At 39.4% G+C, this 22,886-nt stretch overlaps 1 protein-coding gene across 1 annotated transcript in view; it reads left to right on the top strand.

The window, feature by feature from the left end:
• The window catches only part of CDC40 (cell division cycle 40), a 42,134-nt gene extending 20,431 nt beyond the window's left edge, over positions 1 to 21,703 (top strand). The window contains exons 4-15 of the mRNA XM_086461303.1: positions 2,331 to 2,414; positions 4,416 to 4,555; positions 5,352 to 5,448; positions 7,122 to 7,261; positions 8,833 to 8,907; positions 9,576 to 9,621; positions 11,025 to 11,126; positions 12,431 to 12,546; positions 12,622 to 12,755; positions 17,385 to 17,461; positions 19,586 to 19,730; positions 20,643 to 21,703. Of these exons, the coding sequence (XP_086317429.1) occupies positions 2,331 to 2,414; positions 4,416 to 4,555; positions 5,352 to 5,448; positions 7,122 to 7,261; positions 8,833 to 8,907; positions 9,576 to 9,621; positions 11,025 to 11,126; positions 12,431 to 12,546; positions 12,622 to 12,755; positions 17,385 to 17,461; positions 19,586 to 19,730; positions 20,643 to 20,820 (1,334 nt within the window). The 3' untranslated portion in view covers positions 20,821 to 21,703. The remainder of the gene's footprint in view (positions 1 to 2,330; positions 2,415 to 4,415; positions 4,556 to 5,351; positions 5,449 to 7,121; positions 7,262 to 8,832; positions 8,908 to 9,575; positions 9,622 to 11,024; positions 11,127 to 12,430; positions 12,547 to 12,621; positions 12,756 to 17,384; positions 17,462 to 19,585; positions 19,731 to 20,642) is intronic.
• Positions 21,704 to 22,886: the final 1,183 nt, after the last annotated feature.

Raw genomic sequence — 22,886 nt, 5'->3', positions numbered from 1 at the left:
GCTGACCAGGATAAAAGCAAGCTGTCTTTTGCAGCTGCGTTTAGGAGTCCCAGCCAGAAAAAAAGAGATTCACTTATCCACTAGAAAGTAGAAATTGTTCAGAGCTTTTCTCTGATGCTGGACCAAATTCAACCCAGCTATAAGAAGTCTCCGCTTCCACGGGAAGCTGTGCTTGGCCCAGGGGCTCTATTCATTAGAATACTGTCCCTCTTTAACAAGTATCAAGCAAACAGAGTCCCAGAGACTGTCAATACAGTTGGAGGACAAGTAAACCACTGTATTGATTTTGACATAAATCCAAAGTAATATCTTTCTGCTGTTAACAGAAACCTTATAGCTTGGAAGAGAACTCATTGAAATAGTGGCTTAGTAAAAGCAGGCCGTTAAATTAGTGAAAGTCTAATTGCAGTGTCTGCTCAGTTTGGTTATACGTGGAAGTAAATCCTAACAGTAGTCTAGAATAACTTTGGCGGTGGTGGTTTAGGTATAGTGGGAATTTGTTTCGTAAGAGCACATTGGTATATATTTCTCTCCCTATATCATATTCATGGAGCATCTGGGCATATGTTGTTCCATGACTGGGTCTTACCAGGCTTGACGCTCCAGAGCTGGTCAGCAGGTGGATTGCTCCATTTGTATGGCACACTTGCTGTGTTCTTGGAAAGGCTTTTCTACTAATTTCAATAATGTTTTTTTTCCGGCATCTAAAAAGAAACGAACTGGGCCAGTAGTCTTTGTGAGAAATGTTTGGGGAGATGATCTGCTTTGGCTGTTGGGATGGTGGTGATAGGTTCTCAGCTTGTTTGCACTCAAGTGCTTTTATGGGCCATTGATCTCTGGAGTGGATTGGGTAATCTCCCACTGCTCATTATATTCTCTGAATCAACAAAAATATAAGGATTACTTTGTATGCTGTAGGATTTCTTTGATTTTGTGTGTGTGATTACTTTTACTGGTGGTTTAACATCTTCATTGCCTTTTTTTTTTTTTTTTTCCTTCCTGATATGGAGAATTCTCACTGGGGCCTCAAGGGACATTTTGTCACTTGAATAATATTTAATAAATGGTGGTATGTCCACCAGGGTGCAGTCTTTCCCAAAAAAAAGCCATGGTGGTCAGTAACTGTTCAGTGCACCTGTTCCTTGGAAACTAGATTAATTTATTTGTCTGTCTTATTCTCATAAGATCATTCTATCCACTTCAGGAGAAATTGAGAAAAACTGTAAGATGTGTGTATTAAAATGAGAACCTCAGTAGCAAAAACTGTAAATACCCTGAATATCTAAGAAATGCTGTTACATTTTATAAATTATTTATAAGAGTAAATGCAGCAGGTTTTGGTGGTGTTTTTTTAATGAAACTCAATAGCTGTAATCAGGAAATGAAGATGTGAGTACTTAATTATTTTAAAAATCAAAGGCCATTGCTGCTGCTTCTGATACCATCCATGTTAGTTAAAGCAACTACTTTCAAGTTGAAGGAACAAGCTTTCAAACACTGGCAGGAGGAGGATGGAATCATTTCTGCTGGGGGAGACAGAATATGCACAAAACCCTAGAAATCTTCATTTGCTTTCATTTTTTTCCCCATCTCTGTCTTCTTGCTTCCAGCGGCCGCCATCCCCAGGGCTGCCAGACATCGGTCGCACTCTCCTTGACCCAGCGAGTGTAGTGGGCAGGGGGCTGTGGGGCCAGAGGCTGCTGCTGAAGCTGGGGGCTCTCTGTGTGCAGCAGCGACGGGTTGGTTTCAGTGTGACTTACTGGAAACCAAGGAACAGTGCCCTGAGCTAAAGCAGCATCGGTTTAAAATCATGTGTCACTAACATAAGATTTTGAGCTAGCCTTTTCCTCGTGCCATGTTACAACAAGAAGAGGTTGCTGTGACATTTAAAAATCTAATGTTTGTATTACAGCAAACTGGTCTGAATTCAGTGTTGACCTCACTTGGAGCGCAGGGTGTTGGGACAGAGGCCTCCTGAGGTCCCTTCCCACCAGAAAGATTCTGTGACTTCGCTTCCTGTGACTACCCTCCCTTTGTGTCTTATGTTAACTGTTGCCTATTACATTTATTTGCTTCTCTATCTTGTGAAAATTTAAGCATTGTGGCAGCAAGGCATACTCAAGGGCATCGTGGTAATGCTTTGTAGTAATCTTAGTACTCAGGCCAAGTGAAAAGTGGATGGGATTTCAAAGTATCAACCCTTCCTCATCCCTAGCTCCTTGAGAGCCAATGGGAAAAAAAAACTCGGGGAGGGGCAGGGCAGAGTAATAAAAGCTGTACAAAACTAAAAAGCTTGAAATAACAGTATTTTATTTCTCCTCTTGTTCTAGGTTATGCATTAGATCCCTCTATAGATAACCCTGAAGTTGCTACCAAATATATTGGTTCCGTAGAAGAAGCTGAAAAAAATCAAGGTAATTAATTCAGAATATCGTATAAATGACTTGCAAGTGATGACTGTTTCCATTTCTTCTTTACTAAGAAATGTCATAGGTATTGGGAAAGGAATTATGAGAGACTTCCCCATGTCCAAAGACACAATAAAGATGGATGTGTTGCAGTTGTGACGTGAAGAGGGAAGTGAAATATTGGGGTACTTTGTTTTCTTGAAGTAGCAAATATTTCAGGCATCATGTCAAATTTCAAATTAAGATTTGCAGTTGGAGCCTATCATGGGCCGTTGCATGAACAGAATTGATCTGTATATTTGAAACAGCTTTTTGGTCCCCTTGAATTCTGTGTTAGCTAAAATTGTCATATGTCTGCATTGGGATTAACTGTATGTTGGGCTAATCACTGTAACTGCTACTCAGTAGCAAACTGATCACTCTGTATGCAACCTTGAACAATCCTGTTGGGTGTTGCCTGTTATCTCTGCTTAGCAGAGTTAAGCTGTTTGGGTTATTTGGAAAAGAAAAACAATTGGAGGGATGTCAAATGGTAAAGGCATAGCCTGTCATTGGGGGGGCTGGCTACCAGAGTCATTGGGTTTGTAATTAATACTCTGATACAAGATATTTAACACTCAAAGTGACTTGTTTGCATTGGAAAATTGTACCTGTGTAAACTTTATGGCTGTGCTTCTGCTTGCATGTCTTTTCCTAACATCTTGTTCACATGTGTATACAAAGGTTATTTATTTCTGTGTCGTTTTCCATGGGATATATCCAAGGTTATTTCACTCTTTCCTTCCAGAGTAAGATAAAGAAAATAGACGTATTTTGGTATAGCAGTTATTAGACAGAAATGGCTAAGAGTAAATAATTTCAAAAATAAAGCAATAACATTTTCATAGTGGAATTTCAGTAATTTATTTTAAGAAAACTCGTGATTAATGTGCAATTCTTTCATGTGGTCATTACTTCAGTTTTTACATTGCCTGTTTCCCCTTGTTTATACAAAGTTCTTTTGGGCTCTTTTGGCACTGGGTGAGCATTACTGATGCTGTAGAAAAACATGGTTTGAAAATTGCACGTAATTGTATATACAACTTCAGTCATTACTTTACCATCTTTTACCTTTTTTTTTTTTTTTTCTTCCAATATCTATATTGTTTAATGGTTTTGACAAGTGAAGTTTTGAGGGCACAATATTTGTGAAAAGCTAGCATTTATATGAAAGAACAAGATAGTGGTTGGAGGTGGATGACCCTGTCAATGAGAACAGACTTTTTAATAGGGCCTGTAGCAATAGGACAAGGGGTAATGGTTTTAAGCTAAAGGAGTGTAAATTCAGACTAGATGTCAGACAGACATTTTTACAATGAGAGTGGTGAGACACTGAAACGGGTTGCCCAGAGAGGCGGTAGAAGCCCCATCCCTGGAAATGTTTGAGGTCAGGTTGGACGGGGCTCTGAGCAACCTGATCCAGCTAAAGATGTCCCTGCTCACTGCAGGGGGTTAGACTAGATGACCTTTAAAGGTCCCTTCCAGCCCAAACCATTCTATGATTCTATGATTTTTTACTAAATTAAAATACACAGTTGTGGTTGAGGTTTTGGGACACTTGTCTTACTTTGGGTTTTGGGGTTTTGTTTGGAAACTCAGAGAGGTGAGTGGGATCAGAAGCCAACTGTTAGGACTCTACTTTCAAACACTGTACTATTTAAAATATGAAAATTTTATTTGTACAGTCTGCAGACTTGGTGTTAAAAATGCATGGGTACATGCATGGTTAAATACTCTAACAAACCATGACACACAGTTTCGGTGGTTCCTCTGTTACTGTACGTAGTTACCAGTGTTCATAGAAAAGTTAGCACTGCTTTGGCCAGTTTTGCTCAAATACTTTTTCCATTTTGTTGTGTGTATTGGAAGGAGTGGTGGCGGTGGTTTTTTTTCTTTTAAACTGACTGTGGTGTGACCTATGATGTATTCTGTGTTAGCAGCTAGGCAGTGTATTGTTTCTTTCTTCAGGTTTAACAGTGTTTGAAACAGGACAAAGGAAAATTGAAAAAAGGAAGAAATTCAAGGAGAATGATGCATCTAATATTGATGGTTTTCTGGGACCATGGGCAAAGTATGTTGATGAAAAAGAAGTAGCCAAACCATCAGAAGTAAGTACTACTTTAACACAATAGATACAAATTATTAGTACATTGCGGTGGTTTTAACAGAGATCCAGCTGCACCAGTAGTTTGTCCAAGCAGAAGACCCATGCTATGCTTTAGGCTCTGGAGCGTGTCCAGAGAAGGGCAACGAAGCTGATGAAGGACCTAGAGCACAAGTCTTATGAGGAACGGCTGAGGAAACAGGGTTGTTTAGTCTGGAGGAGGCTGAGGGGAGACCTTATCACTCTCTACAGCTACCTGAAAGGAGGTTGTAGCGAGGTGGGGGTTGGTCGCTTCTCCCAAGTAAGAAGTGATAGGACGAGAGGAAACGTCCTCAAGTTGCACCAGAGGAGGTTTAGATTGGACATTAGGAAAAATTTCTTTACTGAAAGAATGGTCAAATATTGGCACAGGCTGCCCAGGGAAGTGGTGGAGTCACCATCTCTGGAGGTGTTCAGAAGACACGTAGATGTGGTGCTTAGGGACATGGTTTAGTGGGCCTGGTGGTGTTGGGTTGACGGTTGGACTTGATGATCTTAGAGGTCTTTTCCCACCTTAACGATTCTATGATTCTGTAGTATAGGAATAAAAAGATAATATTTAATTCCTTTCAGTGTACATAGCTTTTCAAAGTATTCTGGTTTTGATAAAAGTATTCTTTTTATTGATGATTAGAACAATTTCTAATCTCATTTAGTAAGCAAATGTATTCTTAATAGTAAGTAAACGGTAGTGTGGTTCTGGATTTTGTTACGTGATTCTGAATGCTGCATTTTTAAAAGATCATGTTTTGTATTTCCAGGAAGAACAGAAAGAGTTGGACGAAATAACAGCTAAGAGGCAGAAGAGAGGAAAACTAGAAGATGATAAACCTGGAGAGGAGAAGACTATATTACATGGTAATGGCATCTTCCTGCCTGTTCTCATTTTCTTGCTCACTGTGTTTTCTTGCCTGCTGTGTTAATTAGTAAGGATGGCAGACAGCCTGAGCAGTTTTGCTGAGGCACCTTGGTGTTTTTGTATTGGAGATAATAGCGCTCACAGGCATAAGCATAAAGGACAGGCAAAGAGATAAACTTGGACTAATTCCACTTCATACTGTGAAGAGCAGTGTGGAAACTGGCTTTATTTATTTATTTTTAGTGTTACTGGATGCACGTATCCCTTTCCTATTTTACAGAGCAAACATTTTAAAGTTATGAGTTTGGCTTAGTTTCAGCTTCAAAATTACTGCAGCTTTACGTGTCAGAACTTTCATCAGCAGGTAGTGCTTTGAGTTATGGCTTACGTACAATTTAGAAAATCACTTGGACTTTATACTTCCTCAATTCTTAATGTAAAAGTTCTTGCTGTCATACTATGAATAATTGTGTATCAAATAATTACTCTATGGAAGCCTATAGCACGTGGTACCTTCAAAGAAAATGGTTTGGTAAGTAAGTAGAATTAAGTGATTTTTTGGAAACTGTTACTTTAACTCTCTGCATCCAAAACAGTCCTGCTTTATGTTGCTTGGCACAGGTAAACTGAGTCTCTCATTGTTTAGCACTGTCCATAGCCAGGCTTACGTGCACAAGCTGGGGCAGGCTTTCTAACATGCGTTAAAGAAGTGGCTGTGACATATGTGTTGCTGACATTAGTACTTCATTCTGTTTATGTGTAGTAGATCATGACAATATTTATTGAATAGTGATGAGCATAACAAACCTGAAATTTTAGCCATTGAGCCTCCTATAGAATAGGTTTTTTGTATCCAACTTTTCATGGTTTCTACCTGAAGTTTCACAGTGAAAGACCTTACAAGAGAAAGTTTAACCTTCTCAAACACAAACATTCCAGAAGTATGCCATTTTGTAGACATGTGTAAACATTAATACTATGCAAGAGATCACTTGAACAACCAAAACTACCGTTAACAGTATCCTAGAAATGAAGAAAGTAGTTTAAGTGGTGCACAGCTTAATGTCATGGCTATCCAAGACAAGTCTGTTCTGAAATAGCCATTTCCATGCATAATGTACCCCTGCATGGCTGATGCAACTGGTCCAATCAGTTCTTAAATCTAGTTAAAGAGTAGCTCTTGGCTACCGCTGACCAGTATTTGTTCACATTGGCCAAATGGATCTTTTTCCCTCTGATTTATAATTCTGTTGACATGACTGACACGACACAGAGCTGGCTAGAATGTGAATTGCAAGCAAATGCCAGGGTTAGAGTTGCACGTTATAATTCGTGTAGAGTCAGTGTAAGCAAATCCTTGTTGGTCAGAGGAGCTCTCTTGCTGTTTGATGAGGAATAAGATGTGTAGAGGGGAGATTGTCTTAATGTTCAGATTATCAGATTCCAAGCAGACTTTGCTGAAATGACTTAATTTGAGCTTAACTAATGGCAAATAAGATTCCATAGCTGTTTTCTGTGAAGTGGGTTGGTGGGGTTTTTTCCCTCCACTTCACAGTAGAGCAGCTGTGTTGAGAAAAACTTTAAGTGTGTGTGTCTGTTGAGCCTTTCGAAGATTATAACCTCTTAAAACACAGGCTCTTGGATTCTCAGAATTCTGTGTTTACCTTTTCAGTTAAGGAAATGTATGACTATCAGGGGAGATCTTATCTTCATGTTCCTCAAGATGTTGGAGTTAATCTCCGTTCTACAGTGCCACCTGAGAAGTGCTATCTTCCAAAGAAACAAATCCATGTGTGGTCTGGACATACAAAGGTAGGAGGTCATGTTTGTGAGCATGCATCATAAAAACCCACTTCACTTTGTGTCTGAAGCTAGTAACTGCTATAGAACTGAAGTATCAGTAAAAGGAAGGAGTGTTTTTGTCTTTACCACATCATGCATGTAATTGGTTGCATTACGTGCTCACACAAGGTGTTTGCCTGCCCAAAGGCAGTTGTTTACCTGTATATACTTATTCATTAACATAGTGACTTCCTGACCTTCCTTAAAGAGACAAGTATTATTCAGTGACTTCTGTGGCATTTGGAGTTATTTCCTAAACTGCCATGTGAATAAGAGTAAGGCTAATTCTAGAGATCCCTGAAAATGCGAGGGGTTTTAACAGTAAAAGTACTTAAGGGCCATTTAATCTCAAACTTACGAAAAGTTGCATAGGTTTTGTGATTATGATGCATCGGCATTACAGGTTTCCCAAATACAGCTATTATCTCTGAGAGTTTTCTTTGATTATGCTACTCAACATCTACAGATTCTTCTTGTGCCAGAGCCCTTAACTATAGACATACTTTTGGTATTAAAGTGTTTCACTGATCAGGTTTGTAAAGCTTACATATAGTTTGCTACTTCCTTCGTCTAATTTTCAGTATTGTTTGAGGGAATTTGTTGTGCTGCAATGGACAGCACCTTAAAGATGTCTGAAAGACAAAGAAAGGAGGATGCAGGGAACACTTTTAGCTTTTACCCTTTTTTAGTTGTCATAGCTCTGAACTCTTCTTTAATGATTGCTGCATCAAAGAGTTTGTATCTGTAACTATCAGTGCTTTCCAGAATAACATCTCCCCAAAGTTCTAGTCACTCCTCTGCCTATTATCCTATTAGAACACACTCATGTGCAAAATAGCTTTTTCCTTCAAATGAGATGAATAACAATATCGGTGAGAGAAGCAAAAGAAAGATGGGCTGACAAATCTAGCAAAGCTGGGGGATGTAAGTAGACACTAATAGGGAGGATAAAGCACCCAACTCCAACCAGGGGTGGGAGGAACTGGGTGGAATATGAGTAGAGTAATAGGCATGAAATGGAAGGAAGGGACAGCAAGCCATGAGTACTTGGTGGTGGTTCTTTGGGCTTCCTCCTGAAGGAGTACCTGAAGGAGAAATAGATAGGTGGGAAGATGCTGTGCTCAGGGAATCTGAGTGCAGTGAGTAGAAGCCACTGGAAGTATATGTAAGAAATGGAGCTGGCCAGAAACATTTGATGGAAAAATTCCTCACCTACCCCACCTGAAAAGGCTTGTTATACAGAAACAGTCGCCCAGATCCACAGTTTGTATTTCTTTGCTGTATTTACTGCAGTAATGGTGTGAATGTTGAAGGAGGGTATATATACAGCTGTTGAAGTAAATCAATTTGTTGCCAGTAACAATTGTTCAAAACACATTGCTGTTTCTAAAATGAAATGTGGGTAGGTTATTTCGTTTCAACATACAGTATCTGTATATTTTATGAAGATAAGCTTTAGATTTTGCCTAGAAAAGAGGGCAAGTGAACTGAGGAAATACCTAGATGCTCCACTTACTGTTTAACTATGTCCTTATTTACAGGGTGTCAGTGCAGTTAGATTGTTTCCTCTCTCCGGGCACATACTGTTGTCTTGCTCTATGGATTGCAAAATTAAGGTGAGTTATTGTTCTGTGTTCATGTATATATTTTATACCATCATTGAATACAGACAATGGATTTTAGACTACTTAAACATTTGGTACAAATACCTTTTGTCCGTGTTACTTTTATTTTTGTTGCTTGATTTTTAAATTACAAATTCATTGGAACAAAGATAGAAATAATACACAAGACTGTGGGTGTTAGAATAGTGTTAATCATTTAGTAATAGCATTTAGAAGGTCACAAGTTCCTCAGGTTATTGCTTTTGTTGTTATAATAATTCATTTTCTGTGAAGCCTAGTTTTACAGCTAGCAATAGGTTTCTGCTGAAGAGTTTTACTGAAGCATTTGTGGTCTTGAACTAATCTCATTTTAATCCAGCATACATCATATTAGAAAGCCAATGATTTTCTTAAATTTTTTTACAAGCAAAATCTTTGGGCTTCAAAGTTTGAATATGGTGTGGGGTTTTTAGTTATTTTAAGGGGGTTTTGCTAACAAGAAGGTGACAGAGCATTCTTGTGAATTTCTGGGTAGATAGTTGTGATTAATCAGTAGATGTGATATTATTAATTATGTAATTGATGTCTTAAAAAATGTTGCCATATGATGAAATTAAGAGCAAACATATTATTGTGTAACAATTGACAGCTTTTCTCCTCATCTCTTTGTTTTTTCCAAGTTATGGGAAGTATATGGTGATCGAAGATGTCTACGAACATTTATTGGTAATAGTCTTTCTTTTTTTTTTTAAATGATGTATATTTAGAACAGCTTAATGGAAGGATATGGTTTAGGTTAGCGTGTTTATTTATCATACGGAGGACTTGTAGGCATCCACGGCAAATGGTATTCAATATGATCTTGGCAATAAGAATTGAAAAGTGTGCAGGTTTTTGGTGAACCTTTGTCATTTTTCCAAGCAATTTAATGTTGATATATAACACCTTATGACCCTTAAAACAAACCATATGTGTACTGCAGTCATCACTACTTTATGCAAGACTCCTTTCCAAAGGCAAAATTGTGAAATGAAATTGCCCCATCTTCATATTGAGAACAGCAGCCCTTTGTATTTATGCAGAGAGGGCATCTCATAGTCTGATGATCCCACCTTAAACAGGTGGTCTCTTCTATGCTGAGCTCCCAATGCAGAAGCATGGGAAACTTTTTTTTTAGGTTCAGGTGCTGTCTTTGTTCTGTAACAGGTGCTTTTTAAAGCAGATAGCTGAGAGAGAAATACATACCTCTTAGAAGCCTTGAATGCAGAACAAAAGCAGCTGATTCCCCTTTTGAAATGGGAACATTTTTAGAACACTGAGTGAATATATGTTGAGTAACAACAAGTCTTTTTTCACCTAATATTTCTGATGACAGCAGTGTGGTGAAGATGATGGCTCAGAAAAGGTTCTCTCTCAATAGACTGCTCTTTCTGAACAATTTAACTGTTTTTCTCAAAAGGTCCTTATTATCAACTGGATTCATCTGCTATTTTGCTATATTTAAGTTACTGTGACAATATTTGAACTACAGAGATCTCCTACAAGTGTGGTGCAGTGGTCAGATGAAAGCATTGGCGTTGAGGGGTAGTAAGGTTAACACCAGATGAAAACATTCTTAATTTTCTGATCCAATATTTCCCATATTTTATACCTTTTTTTCTAATTATAAATGTTTCTGCTTTAAATTGTCTCCTGTAGTGTTTATCTCTCCTCCTTTTTCATTAGATGCTGGCATTTATTACACTATTTTAAACTTCTCTTGAAGCTCTTAACTGTGACCAGCACAATCTTTGAAGCCAACAGTACTTAAAGTTCTGTTTGTATATCAGTTTGTGAATGATGCACAGTGGTTGTTTCTGTGCAATGCTGTTGTTTTTCTCTCCAGTGCTTTAGAGGTGTGGGGGTTTTTGGGTTTTATTCTCATCATTCTTTAGGAGTTACTTTTTCTTTCTGACTTGAATCATTCTTTGCTAGTGCTCATGAAGAACTTCAATAAGTGATTTCCTTCTTGTCTTTGCATTGTTAAAGACTGCAGCGTTTAACTTGAATAATGTTTTAAAAAACTCCACAACATTAATTCTAAGCATGAATGGATAAAAGTTTTTGATCACATTTTTTCTATCCTGTAGGACATAGTAAAGCTGTTCGAGATATCTGTTTTAATAATGCTGGCACTCGGTTTCTTAGTGCTGCATATGACCGCTATCTTAAACTCTGGGACACTGAAACAGGTAGGCTTGTATTTGTAGATGCTGTTATTTGGCACTGTGTTTAATTAATAGTAAATTTAAAGATACATTATCAGTCAGGTTGTTTCCAGTTATCCTTAATATCGTCTTGTAGTTCAGTATTTAGGCTTTCATTACAGGATGAATAGTCTTTTTTGACGAAATGTTTTGTTGTTACCTGTAATGGTGCAGTTGAAACTATCTATATACCTGCATTTCATATACCTTTTTATTTGAGAAGTTCGATAGTTGTTTGTAACACTAGAACAATTTTCAGCAGAAAGACAAAATTTCACCAAATCAGTTAATTGCATGTTTGCATTTACAGGCATAAAATTAAGTAATGAAATCACACTTTAGGACTAAATATGCTTAATTTAGAAGAATTCTTTCACTTGATCTTTTGGTTAACATGAAGAGCACTCTAAATAAGAAAAGGTGGTGGAAACTGAACTGCTGGTATAGGGAGCTGGAGGGTAGGTCTGGTGCTGTCACAGAACTGCCTGGGAGATGCTATGTAACGTTCTGCTACAAGTAGTTTCTTAAGCTAAAAAGACACAGGATAGATTTTGTCACTATTCTTTTAAACTTAAGTCTGTTCCCAAGACAGGAAGTTTCCATGTTTGAAAAAGACGTTGGCTTTCCTGATTAGCAGTGCCACTAGTCTTCTACAGGTGACGGCCCGGAAGGTTTAAGTCAGATTCTCGAGTCTTGAGTCTGAACTTGGTTATTTAGACACCTGAAAAATGTATTGAGCTTTTGGATTAAAACAGGCTCCTGTAAGTTATGGATAATATGTAATCAGGGTATTTATGGCTGAGGCTGTAAGAGGAGGTCTGGTTCGTTTTGCAGTTGGATTCCTGTTATCCTTTTCTAGGCTTAGGATTGAGGAATTCTTGCCTGAGTTTAGATTTCTTGTCAAGAAGACCTCTGTCCCTAAGGAGGTGATGCTTTGCAAGGACAGTGGTCAGCTTGTGACATCCTGACCAGTCCTGATGTCTTTGATGTGTCCTGATGACATACAGGACGCTGAGCAGTTGTATTGTTTGGAAAGCTGTAGTAAAGGTACAGAACAGTTTGTGTGTGTATGTGTTTATACAGGTGTGTACATAGAAACATGTGAAAGAAGGTCTAATCAAAGAGCAGGGTAAATTCTACCCTCTAATCTCTCAAGGGCTTTAAAACAAGTATTATCTGCTGTTGGTAAAGTAAAAGTAAAATTAATGGTTATTATCAGTATCTGCAAAGAACTAATCAGCCCATAGAGCTTCAAACCTGATGTGCTGTGAATGGCTTTTCTGTTGCAGGGCAATGTATTTCAAGATTCACAAACAGGAAGGTTCCTTATTGTGTCAAGTTCAATCCTGATGAAGATAAACAAAATCTCTTTGTTGCAGGAATGTCAGATAAGAAAATTGTGCAGGTATGTCTACTTAATATCTCTTCCTCTAAAAATTAGTAAAAAGTCAAGGTCTTATTCTGACTTTTTTATTTGTAGTGGGACATTCGAAGTGGTGAGATTGTGCAGGAATACGATAGGCATTTGGGAGCTGTCAACACCATCGTGTTTGTAGATGAAAATAGAAGGTTTGTGAGTACATCTGATGACAAGAGTTTAAGAGTCTGGGAATGGTAAGTTTAAAAACCTGAATTTTAACTTAAAGTATATTATGAGCAAACAGAGACGAGAGTTTATTTTTAAAAGTATACATAGCACACAGGACACTGGAGTGTACGGAGTTCTAGCTAGCTGAGGAAGAGCTAGCTTTAAAACCCTATTCTGGCTTAACACTTGAGACACATGATAGATTTCCTCTTCTGCCAAACGAAGCACAAGGCAGCCCTGTCAGCCTGAAGCATGCTGCACTCTATTAGTGATCTCTGTTCTCTCTCCTTTCCCCAAGGGTGTATTAGCCCTTAAATTAACCTTTTAAAGAAAGGTCTGCTCTGTTACATTACTGTGTGTCAATTTTGAATGCTTTAAAATTGGATATGCACAGTATTATATAATATTTGGCCCATGTATGATATAACTAGTTTAGTGTAGCTCCATTTCTAGTTTTCTGGTAGTCTTGGGTTTTTTTGGCGATCACTGATACCTACAGTATGAGCACAATAGATGGCAGAAAAGTGAAAGTCTATCCAAGAAAAACTCATAAGAAACGTCATTTTAATTGGCTTCCAATTTTTAATGTGTCTGGGGAGAAAACAAATCTCTCCTATCTCCACAAGGTTCTAGGTACTAAGATTTTCAGCTTAGGACTTTTAAGATTACTCTAGGATTTCAGATTTCTTTCCGAAATAATCACTCCCATATCTTTAGGTAGCCTTGTCCTTTTGCTGTTCACACCTGCAAATTTGTTGCACAATACGGATGCTAGTTCGGCAGCTCTGTGACTAATCAGTTTATTCCTAGCTTTTGCGCCATTTTTGGTGGGGTTTTTTTGTTTGGGTTTGGTTTTTTTGTTTGTTTTTTTTTTTAGGAAACCTAGACAGGAGACTCTAGTCTGTGGTATTTGAATGTGACTGAGGCAGCCAGCAGAACCCTCAGCATGTCTGTGATGGGCTGCTGTCATTGCCAGTAGCAGCAGTGGTAATGACCAAAGTCTGGGAACCCCGGCTTAGGCTAGACATGTAATGCTGCCACCATATGTCACTCCAAGAGAGCCTCTGTTCAGTACTTCATAATTAGACCCATGCATTTACTGAGCTCCTTAAAGAAAAATCTACAATATCATATCTGCTAAGGAGTGTCTCCTCTCTGGCAAGTGGGAGGATGATCTCACTTGCACAAATCTGTTATTTCCTTGAGATTGGATTGCCCTCGTTATGTGAGCTTTGTGTTGATGGCTGAAATAAATAGAGAAGTGGGTGGATTTAGTCACTCTGCAGGGAAGAGGAAAGGAAAGGCAAAAAGGTTCTGGCACGGGAACATTGCAACCTGATTGTTCCAGTAGCAGAAGTTTTTTCCTTCTGAAGAAAAAAAAAAAATAGGTACTGAGCTTGCTGTAAGCTGAAGAATGAGCTCCCTTATTCAGATTAGTAGGGAACTCAACTGTAGGCAATATTCTGTAATAACAGTTGTTGGGGATTTTTTTGGTTTTATAAAAAGCAAATGTAATGCTGTCTTCCAAGGCATGATGTGAAAACCTTTCTCCACAACCTGCCATGATATAGGTTGATTGGTCTGTAGGCATATTTCTATAATTTCAAGATCCAGATTTTTACAATGCGTTAAAACTAAGTTAATATATTCACTGCAGAAGCTTTTGGAGCTTGAAAGCTTCCACAGCAAATTATTTCATGCTGCATCTCAAATCCTTTTTTTCTGAAGTTCACAAGGGAAATTATTTGCAACTTAGGGTGATTTGGTTACCGCACCTTTTGGCATGTTGCTTCATAAGCTCTTCAGCACAGTATTTTTTCAGTATCCTACAGAAACAAAGGAGAATTAATTGTGACCTGAGTATGGCCTTAAATGCCAGTAATTAAAGCTGGTCTAATTGCTCAGTTTCAATTGTCTAGAGGAATTTTGTAGTATGTTTTGTAAACACTGTGACTTGGCCGGAGCTGGTAATGGGATGCCATGTCGGACTTCATCACAGTGAGGAACTTCTCCACTGAGAATTTAAATCTCCTTTCCCCAAGAGTTCATCCCTTGCATAGATTTCTCTGTGCTGTACACTGAATTGCAGTTGGTTGGTTGCTGAAAGTTCAGACTGCAAGTATAGCACAGACTTTTGCAGATTAAATGGTGTCTTTAGGAATCTTAATGGGAGTACTTTAAAACTTGTCTGCTTTAGCATTTCATTGTTACAGCTGGGATAGTAAAGATGGCTTGGGTATCCTGTTCTGTGTTCGTTCTTCTAGAAATGCAAAATGTTATTTTGTCTTTTTCTGTTTCATATGTATCTGATTCTGCTTGGATAAACAGTGAAATTATTTGGGCAATTGACTTTGGAGGCTTTTATTTCCTTTTACCTTCAAGTCAGCTAGCAAAGCAAGAACTGTACAGTGGTAGCTTAGTTATTATCCTGACATGTTTAGGAGGCTTGTCATCTCTGTAAAGCCATACTTCTCAGCAGGCCTTTTCCTGGTAAAGACATTGTAGTCTCCTGAGAGCACTCTTCATAATGTGTAGATCCCAAAATTGGATTGGGTTGGGGTTGGGTTTTTTTTTTCCCCTTCGTTCTTTAAAAGGATTTTTTTCTCTCCTGCTTGGGGAAGAAGTTGTATGAGAACCCCAGAGTACCACGTTTCTAAGTCTTGGCTAGCAGATACTACTTCTGATATTTAAATCTTTTTTGGCCTTTGAAATGCTGTGAAGTGGGGAAAGAACTTGAAGATCTTTAAATTTAAAAATTTGAACAAACAATCTATCACATGAGTTTTGAGGTCAGGCAACCATGACAGCATCTTTCTTTGTAATTTTTTTTTTGAAGTTTTTTTTTAAGGGAGCAGGCTGATAGTACTTATTTAGCAATTTGACTGGAAGCAAATGTGAGACATAACCGTATCTCTTTATTCTGCCTAATAGTTTAATGCAGCTGTCTTAAGTGCATCTAGTAGGTTTCAACATAAAGCAGAGCTGTCTTGAATAAATTCCAGTAGATGAGCCTGTCTTCATTTGTGAAGGGAGAGAAGGCAGGACAACCTGTGCTGCATTTGTATTTCTCACTGCAGTACAATTCAGCACTGGAGACGCATCTTCTGTGATGAGACTTTTTTTAATGGGGCTTCCGGCGGGATTGCTCGTACCTGGCGTTGAGGACTCCAGGTTACTGGTGGGCTGAGGGACCGTTGGATGGTGGAAGCTGATCAGGATCTGGCCTTACTGCAGCAATGACTTCATGTCCTGTTGCAGGTGGGGTTTGAAGTTGTTTGGGTATTGATGCCTGAGGGTAGGATGGGGTACAGGGGGCTGCACTTCCTTTGCTGTCCTGTTGGTCACCCTCAGAAATTACATGGACTTTTTGTTGTTCCCTTCGAGATTTTGTCCAACAGTCGTCTTAGCTCTGCCTGTTTCGAAGCCAGTTATTCTCGCGCATGCTCTTATCCACAGAGTGTATTAAGGGGGTTGCCCTTCTTATACTGAGGAGTGAATGATTTTAACATTTAACTCACAGGAGCATTTGTGTTCCTTCCTGACATTTGAGCAGCTTTTCACCCTGCTGCCCGTGTGCACGTTGCTTAACACAAGATGATGGGAAATAACTCACTCCATGATAAAACAGAACGGTAATTACCTGGCTAATGTTGGCCGTCTTGCCATCCAGCAAGGCTCGGTCAGCTAGTACAAGGCAGCCACCCACGCTCTCTGCTCCGATAGTGCCCCAGCAGCCCTTCTGCTGTGTGAATTAGACAATGAAGTCATAACCATCCCCCTTGAATTAATTAATGTTGCTACAGAACATTTTGCATGTATTTTCTGCTGAATACGTTAATCAAATCCATTTTCTGCCGGAGATTTCTTTTGCTTAATGAGAAAAAGATGTGCATGCCTTCCCTTTTTACCAGTCTTCTAGTGTAGGGTATGAGGAATACTGTGAATATGCACAGACCGTTAGTAATTCAATTTATATAGTCAAAACCAAGTGACAGTCCTGCGGACTAAGTATGAGATTGTACTTGGGTTTTCCCTAGGCCTTTGTAGAGGACAGTGAATGTTCTTAACGTACACTGGCACAGCCCTGTATGCAGTTGAGACTGGGGAGTTCACAGTTCAGTTCAGCTGTGAACGTTTGGAATTGGTTGGCATCGTGTTTGGGGAGATCAGGAGGAAAAGGGCATTGTCAGAGAGACTTCTGTCTTCTTTTCCCTTAAAAAGGGAAAAAAAAAAAAAAAGGCAGAAATATTCTAGTTAAAACAAAACTCAAGTCAGTAAGACATACCAATAAGATACATGCATATATCAGTCTATTCTTGCTACCTATATAAGAATTTTGTAAGAGCTGCAGTTAAACTGGAAGCAATAGAGTATGTTTGTGTTAGAGTTTTAACAATTGGAATTATGGTTCTGCTTTAGGCTGTGGGTCATTTGATTGGTCATAAATTCAGTCTATCAGAGGTTATCCTGTGGATGGCTCCACAGCCAGAGCTCTCTAGATGGGCATTCATAATATTTTGAGCTTTTGCATATTCTTCCTTTGGACACCACCATACGCTCTCCATGGTTCAGGGGCTGAATAAATCAGCTGACTGGAGGCAGCCCTCTGGAACATCTCCACGTCTTCATAAAACACATACTTCTTCCTTTTGCAGGGACATTCCTGTAGACTTCAAGTACATAGCTGAGCCAAGTATGCATTCGATGCCAGCCGTGACTTTGTCTCCAAATGGTAAGTTAACACTTTGCTGCCTTCTTAGACCTAGTTTACGTAGGCGTGTCTTACTGATTATATCTCTGTAACGTTGCTGTGTTGCATCCTGCTGTCGCCCTGCACTACCTGCCCCAAATCAGTGTGTCAGGATTGGACTGGATCTGGTTTTGATTTAAAAGTCTTCAGAATAAGTATGTCAAAATGAGGGGGTTATGTCAGGGTAACTGTATCAATTTAAATTTAGACCTTCATCCAGACAGGGCAAAAGGACTCTCTCTTTTCATAGACTGACAATGTGCTCTTTGCTGTATTTAAAACATGAAGAGAAACAATGGTGGGAACTGACAATGGCTGCAAAGTACTAAGCAAGTTCAGCAGTCCTTGTGGTGCCACTGTTAAAGCACAAACTGATGTGGTACGTGATCCTGTCAGTGCTGTTCCTTTCTGTTCTGAATAAGGCTCAAATAACTCTTGCATAAGAGAAATCCCAGATTATCTCAGTGTTTCTGTATGTTAATGTTTCACTGGTGTTTATGTTCTTCAATTAGAATCAAACTGAAGGAGGATAAAGGTTTAGTGCCTCCAGTAATCACTGAAAATCCTTCTAACAGGACAAAATCTCTGGTATCATTTTGGCCAAAATTAAATAGCTTTGGTGTCAACATTATTGAAGTGTTGCCAGATTTACAGTTAACAGTCCCATTATGCTGAGTAGTAGCTATCAACTGGTTGCACAGCTAATGTTTTCAGCCAGCTATCAGCATCAAATTGTATTTGCTTTGCAGTGTAAATATTTTGTTCTTAACAACAGAAGTGGGTTTCTAATATAAAATGGAAGATTCTGGAGAATGCCATAGCTGCAATTAAAAATGTTAGCTTCCCAAGCTGGCCTTTTTCAACCCCTGTTTCTGAAGTTGCGCAGCTTGCTGTATTCTGACCCGGTTTTTCAGTTCATCTCATTCTTCCACATATAAAGACTGGATTTCTCATTCTTTTTCCAGTTCTGGCTGGCCAGCATTTGAGCACTTGGTTTCTGAGATGGGACAGTGAATGGTGTTAGGAATGAAGTGGTCATCTTTTCAGCTCAAGATGTTACCTGTCACCTTAACTAACATTATCTTGACCTACGATAGTCCAATATCACATAAAACAAGTTCTTTCGGAATAGTTATGCTACAGGTCATGCCAGACACATCATGCATCATTTTGGAGTTAAATGACTACTTTAAAGAAAAGTAAATTGAAAATTTTACAGACATGGAACTTTTTTGCTTGGGGGCAAATGAATCTTTTCAATTAGATTTTTCCTCCTGAGCGATACAGGAAACAGACCTTTTAAAAAGTAGAAGAGGAGAACAACATGCTTGGGGTACACGCTTGATTTCTTTCTTTGGGAGGCTGAAGATGATCCTCCAATTCCAAGCTAGAAGCTGGAAGCATGATCAGATTGACAGTCAAATCAGTGCATTTTATGTTATCACTGTGTAAAACACGGTAAAGGCGGTGTTCAGGACTGGTGTTCTGTAGCACATCATCTTCACTGGATTCTCAGGCAGGAGTTAATGTACTGCCAAGACGCAAAATGAGATAGAGTTAGGGTTAGAAAAGCCTGGGGTTTTTTGTTTCACTAAAGTATCTTCATTAAATTGCATTCCATTAGGGCAGAGAATACTAAATAGTTGCAAAAATGTAAAGATTTTCAAACTCCTGAGTCTACCTTAGACCTGTTTTTCCCACAGTACCCACAGAACAGGTAATCAAGTAGATTGCAGCTGGATGGTATTTTTCCCCTCATCTGAACTACTTGATTATGTGCCCCAGTAAGCTTACTCGGTTCAAAAACTTACCGGTAAGTCAGTGAGGTTGATGCAGCATGCTGTTGTAACAGCCAGAGCTTTACTAGAGTCCAGAGTGGGTTTTGTAGGAACAGGCATCCCAAATCCTGTCAAACACAAGGTTTTGCCTCTTGGCAGTTATACCAGGCAGGAGCAGTATCAGCTGCTACCTAGAACTCTGATACATAATGAAAATCTGGATTAAGAAAGTGCAAGAGAAGTTATAAAAATCTCTTAAAATGTTCCAGTTAAGTCTGTCTCTTCAGACGCAGCACTCTCATACCACCTTTGTTTATTGCATTTCTAGGGAAATGGTTGGCTTGCCAGTCGATGGATAACCAAATCCTGATTTTTGGAGCTCAGAACAGATTCAGATTAAACAAAAAGAAAATTTTCAAAGGTCACATGGTAGCTGGCTATGCTTGTCAAGTGGATTTTTCACCTGACATGAGGTAAGTTTTTGTGGGAATCAGCTTCACCTTAGAAGTTGCTGGCACAGACACTAAATTTCTTTTTGAGTCCTCTGCAACTTCCGTTGATGCACAACCGTCCTATTAACTCAGCGCCAGAGTTCTCTAGCCAAGCAGCAGAACGGAAGGTTTACTCTTGTCATTTGATAGGACTGTTATACTCAGTGCTTGGTCTGAGCAACGATTAGAAAAGAGCCCACGTAGTCCAGATTTGCTGTTCTGCAAAGATGGTTTATGCTGCTGTTAAACTGTCCAGAGACTCCCCTTGCTTTGACGAGCCCTGGTGCAGCACGGGAGGGTTCCACTTCTGACCTGCACCTGGCTCTTTTTGCACGTGGTCTGCAGCACAGGGTCCCTGCCCGCCATCTGCCCTTGTCTAGCATACCTGGGACTCAGACCTGCCCAGTTTTCCCAGTTTGCAGGTCTGCTGTGGGTATCCTTATTTATTGTTCAGACAACCATCTTTTTCATCCTATTTGCTTAGTAATATGCCCATGCATTTTCCACAGTGTGTACGTAAGATATTCATTACTACAAAAACTGGAGAACAACCTCAGCAAAACTGGAAGAAAAAGTGGAGAGAAGTGTCTATAAATTTTAAAGAACTTCTGGCACTTTTTCTTTTGCTGATGTATTCTCTTTAGTTCCAGTAACACAGTGTATGGTATAATCGCGTTGCTTAGCACATTTACCTCGCAGTTGATGAATCACCTTCTGCAGGACTTGGGCGCTCTAGAGCACAGCATGAATGCTAATTCTTTGGTAGGGATGTTTGCAGACTGTCAGACAGGGAACTCGCTGGCTGAAGCTCATTTCCACTGCTCAGTGTAAAAGTATTATAATACAAGCAGTCTTCACACATGATACAGCTTTTATTTAATCCTGTTAATACAGCTATGTGATATCTGGAGATGCAGATGGAAAACTTAACATCTGGGACTGGAAGACAACAAAACTCTACAGCAGACTAAAAGCACATGATAAAGTCTGTATCGGTGCCGTGTGGCATCCACATGAAACATCTAAAGTCATTACGTGTGGCTGGGATGGTCTTATTAAACTGTGGGACTAAAGAGGATGCTACGAAGATCTGAAGGTGCAAGTCCTGCATACATATGAGGTTAGAGAGAAGTCTTCTGTAAGGGTGGGTAGACATTGGTAATACTGCACTTCTCAGCTAGCTGTACATATGCACTAAAAAATGGGAAATCTTCGGAAGACTCAACTGTAGTTGAGTAGGTGTAGTTCTAAATATGACCTCTGAGTGTGAGAAGCTGAGGTCATCTGAAGCATGCAGAATCAAGTGTTAGTTTGTCATACCACTGTCTGTGCAGAACACTCTTGTAAAATAAAATTTTAAGAAAAACTATTTTTGTGGTTCTGGCTGTCAGCGATGTGGGTAGTTAAAGGAGAAAACTAGCAACTGTGTAACTTTCCCTCAGAAGTCTTTGATAATCTACTGTGACAGAGCTGGAAAAGGCACGTTTGTTTACCTGGTGTGGGGTGGTATTTTTTTAATCCCCAAAATACTTTTGTCTATAGCCCACAACCTCCCTTGCTAAGATCTGTTAATTCACAGTAGAAATGAAGAGCTAATCGGAAGCTGGAAGTCGTCAGACAAACTGTATCAGCTGAAGACTATTCATAAACTCTGGGTTTCTGTCTGTGTTTAACAATAGCATCATGCTGATCACTGAGTTTCATCTGTACAAGTACTCCTCAGTTTCAAGATTTTGCTTGCAATGGTTGTGTGTGAAGTGTTATTTTTTCCTCTTCCCGTATGCTTTTATGTTCCAATAAGCATGACATGCTAAAAAGAAGTGAATGGCTCTGGTTCAGTTTGGAATACACTGTATTATAAGCCCCATAAAGTTTTTGATGATTTAATGTATATACATGTCACACTTTTTCCTCTTTAAAGAACTTATTTTTAATAAATCTTTTTATAAAAAGTCTGCTTATCTTCTTCTAATTCTTCTGTCTAGCAGTGTCCATACAAAATATTTCTTACCATTGGGTATTTTAATTTGCAGTTGTACCAGCATTCAGATAAACTAGTCCTCTTGCACTGTTCATACAGTCCTAATGCAAGTTGGAAGCAAGAAAAAAAAAACCCTTTTAACTCCCTATCCCCTCTGTTTTTGAGCACATAGTGGAAATAAAAATGTGTAACGAATTTATCCCATTGATCAGTCTTTAATTAGATTTTTTTAATGACAATGTGTTGTTTACTATATATCCAATCGCTGCTCTTCAATTATAAACAGTAGCACAGGAGTAATTGCCTTAAGTGGCAGCAGGGTAGAAGATAAGGCACTTCCATAGATGAGATGCGAAGAACTTCAAATTGTTCAGGGGGAAGGAAATGAGTTAGTTGTTTTGTGGGGGTTTTTTGTTGGTTTGGGGTTTTTTTGACTGATTAATGAGGCCATTCTGCTCTTTCAAAGAGTACTTGCCTCGTGAGTGAACATGGAGCTGCTGATTCGTGCCATTGCATCCCTGTGCCAAGCTCACACGTTTCTGTTCACTGTCCCCTCTTGCGTACCTGAAAACCAGGCGCTGTTTTCCCAGGCAGGGTACTGGTGGTAACCGGGTGTTGCCTCGCAGCCCTGCAAGCACGGAGGTGAGTCCTGAGCCCGCAGAGAGACGAAGGCGCTGGGCTGGCATGTCCTGAGGACCGTCCCCTCCACAGGGAGAGAAGAGGCTGTTCCTGTTTCTCAGCTCTTCAGGCCGCGGGTGGGAGCGGGCTGCTGCGGAGGGCGAGTTTCTGACGTGGTTCTTTCCACAGCAAAGACTCGGCTCCTGAGCTGACAGTTGAGCTCTGTTGTGTGTGCTGTGCCCCGGGGGCTGCTTCAGGAGAAGGGGGGGGTTGAAAGCATTTAGAACAGTTTTCTTCCTCCAAATAAACTTCCTAAATGGCCATGTGGCAGTGTGCCCTGACCATTAGCAGCTTATAAGTACAGGGAATTGGGGAGGAGAAGAGGAATAGAGCAGATATAAAAACTTCTCACAGGAAAGTGTATTATCTTCCATGTCAGAAACATGCTTAAAAGCCTTTCAATCCTAATACACAAAATGTTTGGCTCTGTAGTTGGTACTGCATTTTTCTGTGTCACCTACCAGGCAGAAATATATATA

The sequence above is a fragment of the Leptosomus discolor genome, chromosome 2 (assembly GCF_034619465.1).
Source record: "Leptosomus discolor isolate bLepDis1 chromosome 2, bLepDis1.hap2, whole genome shotgun sequence".
Classification (NCBI taxonomy): Eukaryota; Metazoa; Chordata; class Aves; order Leptosomiformes; family Leptosomidae; genus Leptosomus; species Leptosomus discolor.
Note: the sequence above shows the minus strand (reverse complement) of the source record. Positions and strands in the feature narration are given on the sequence as shown.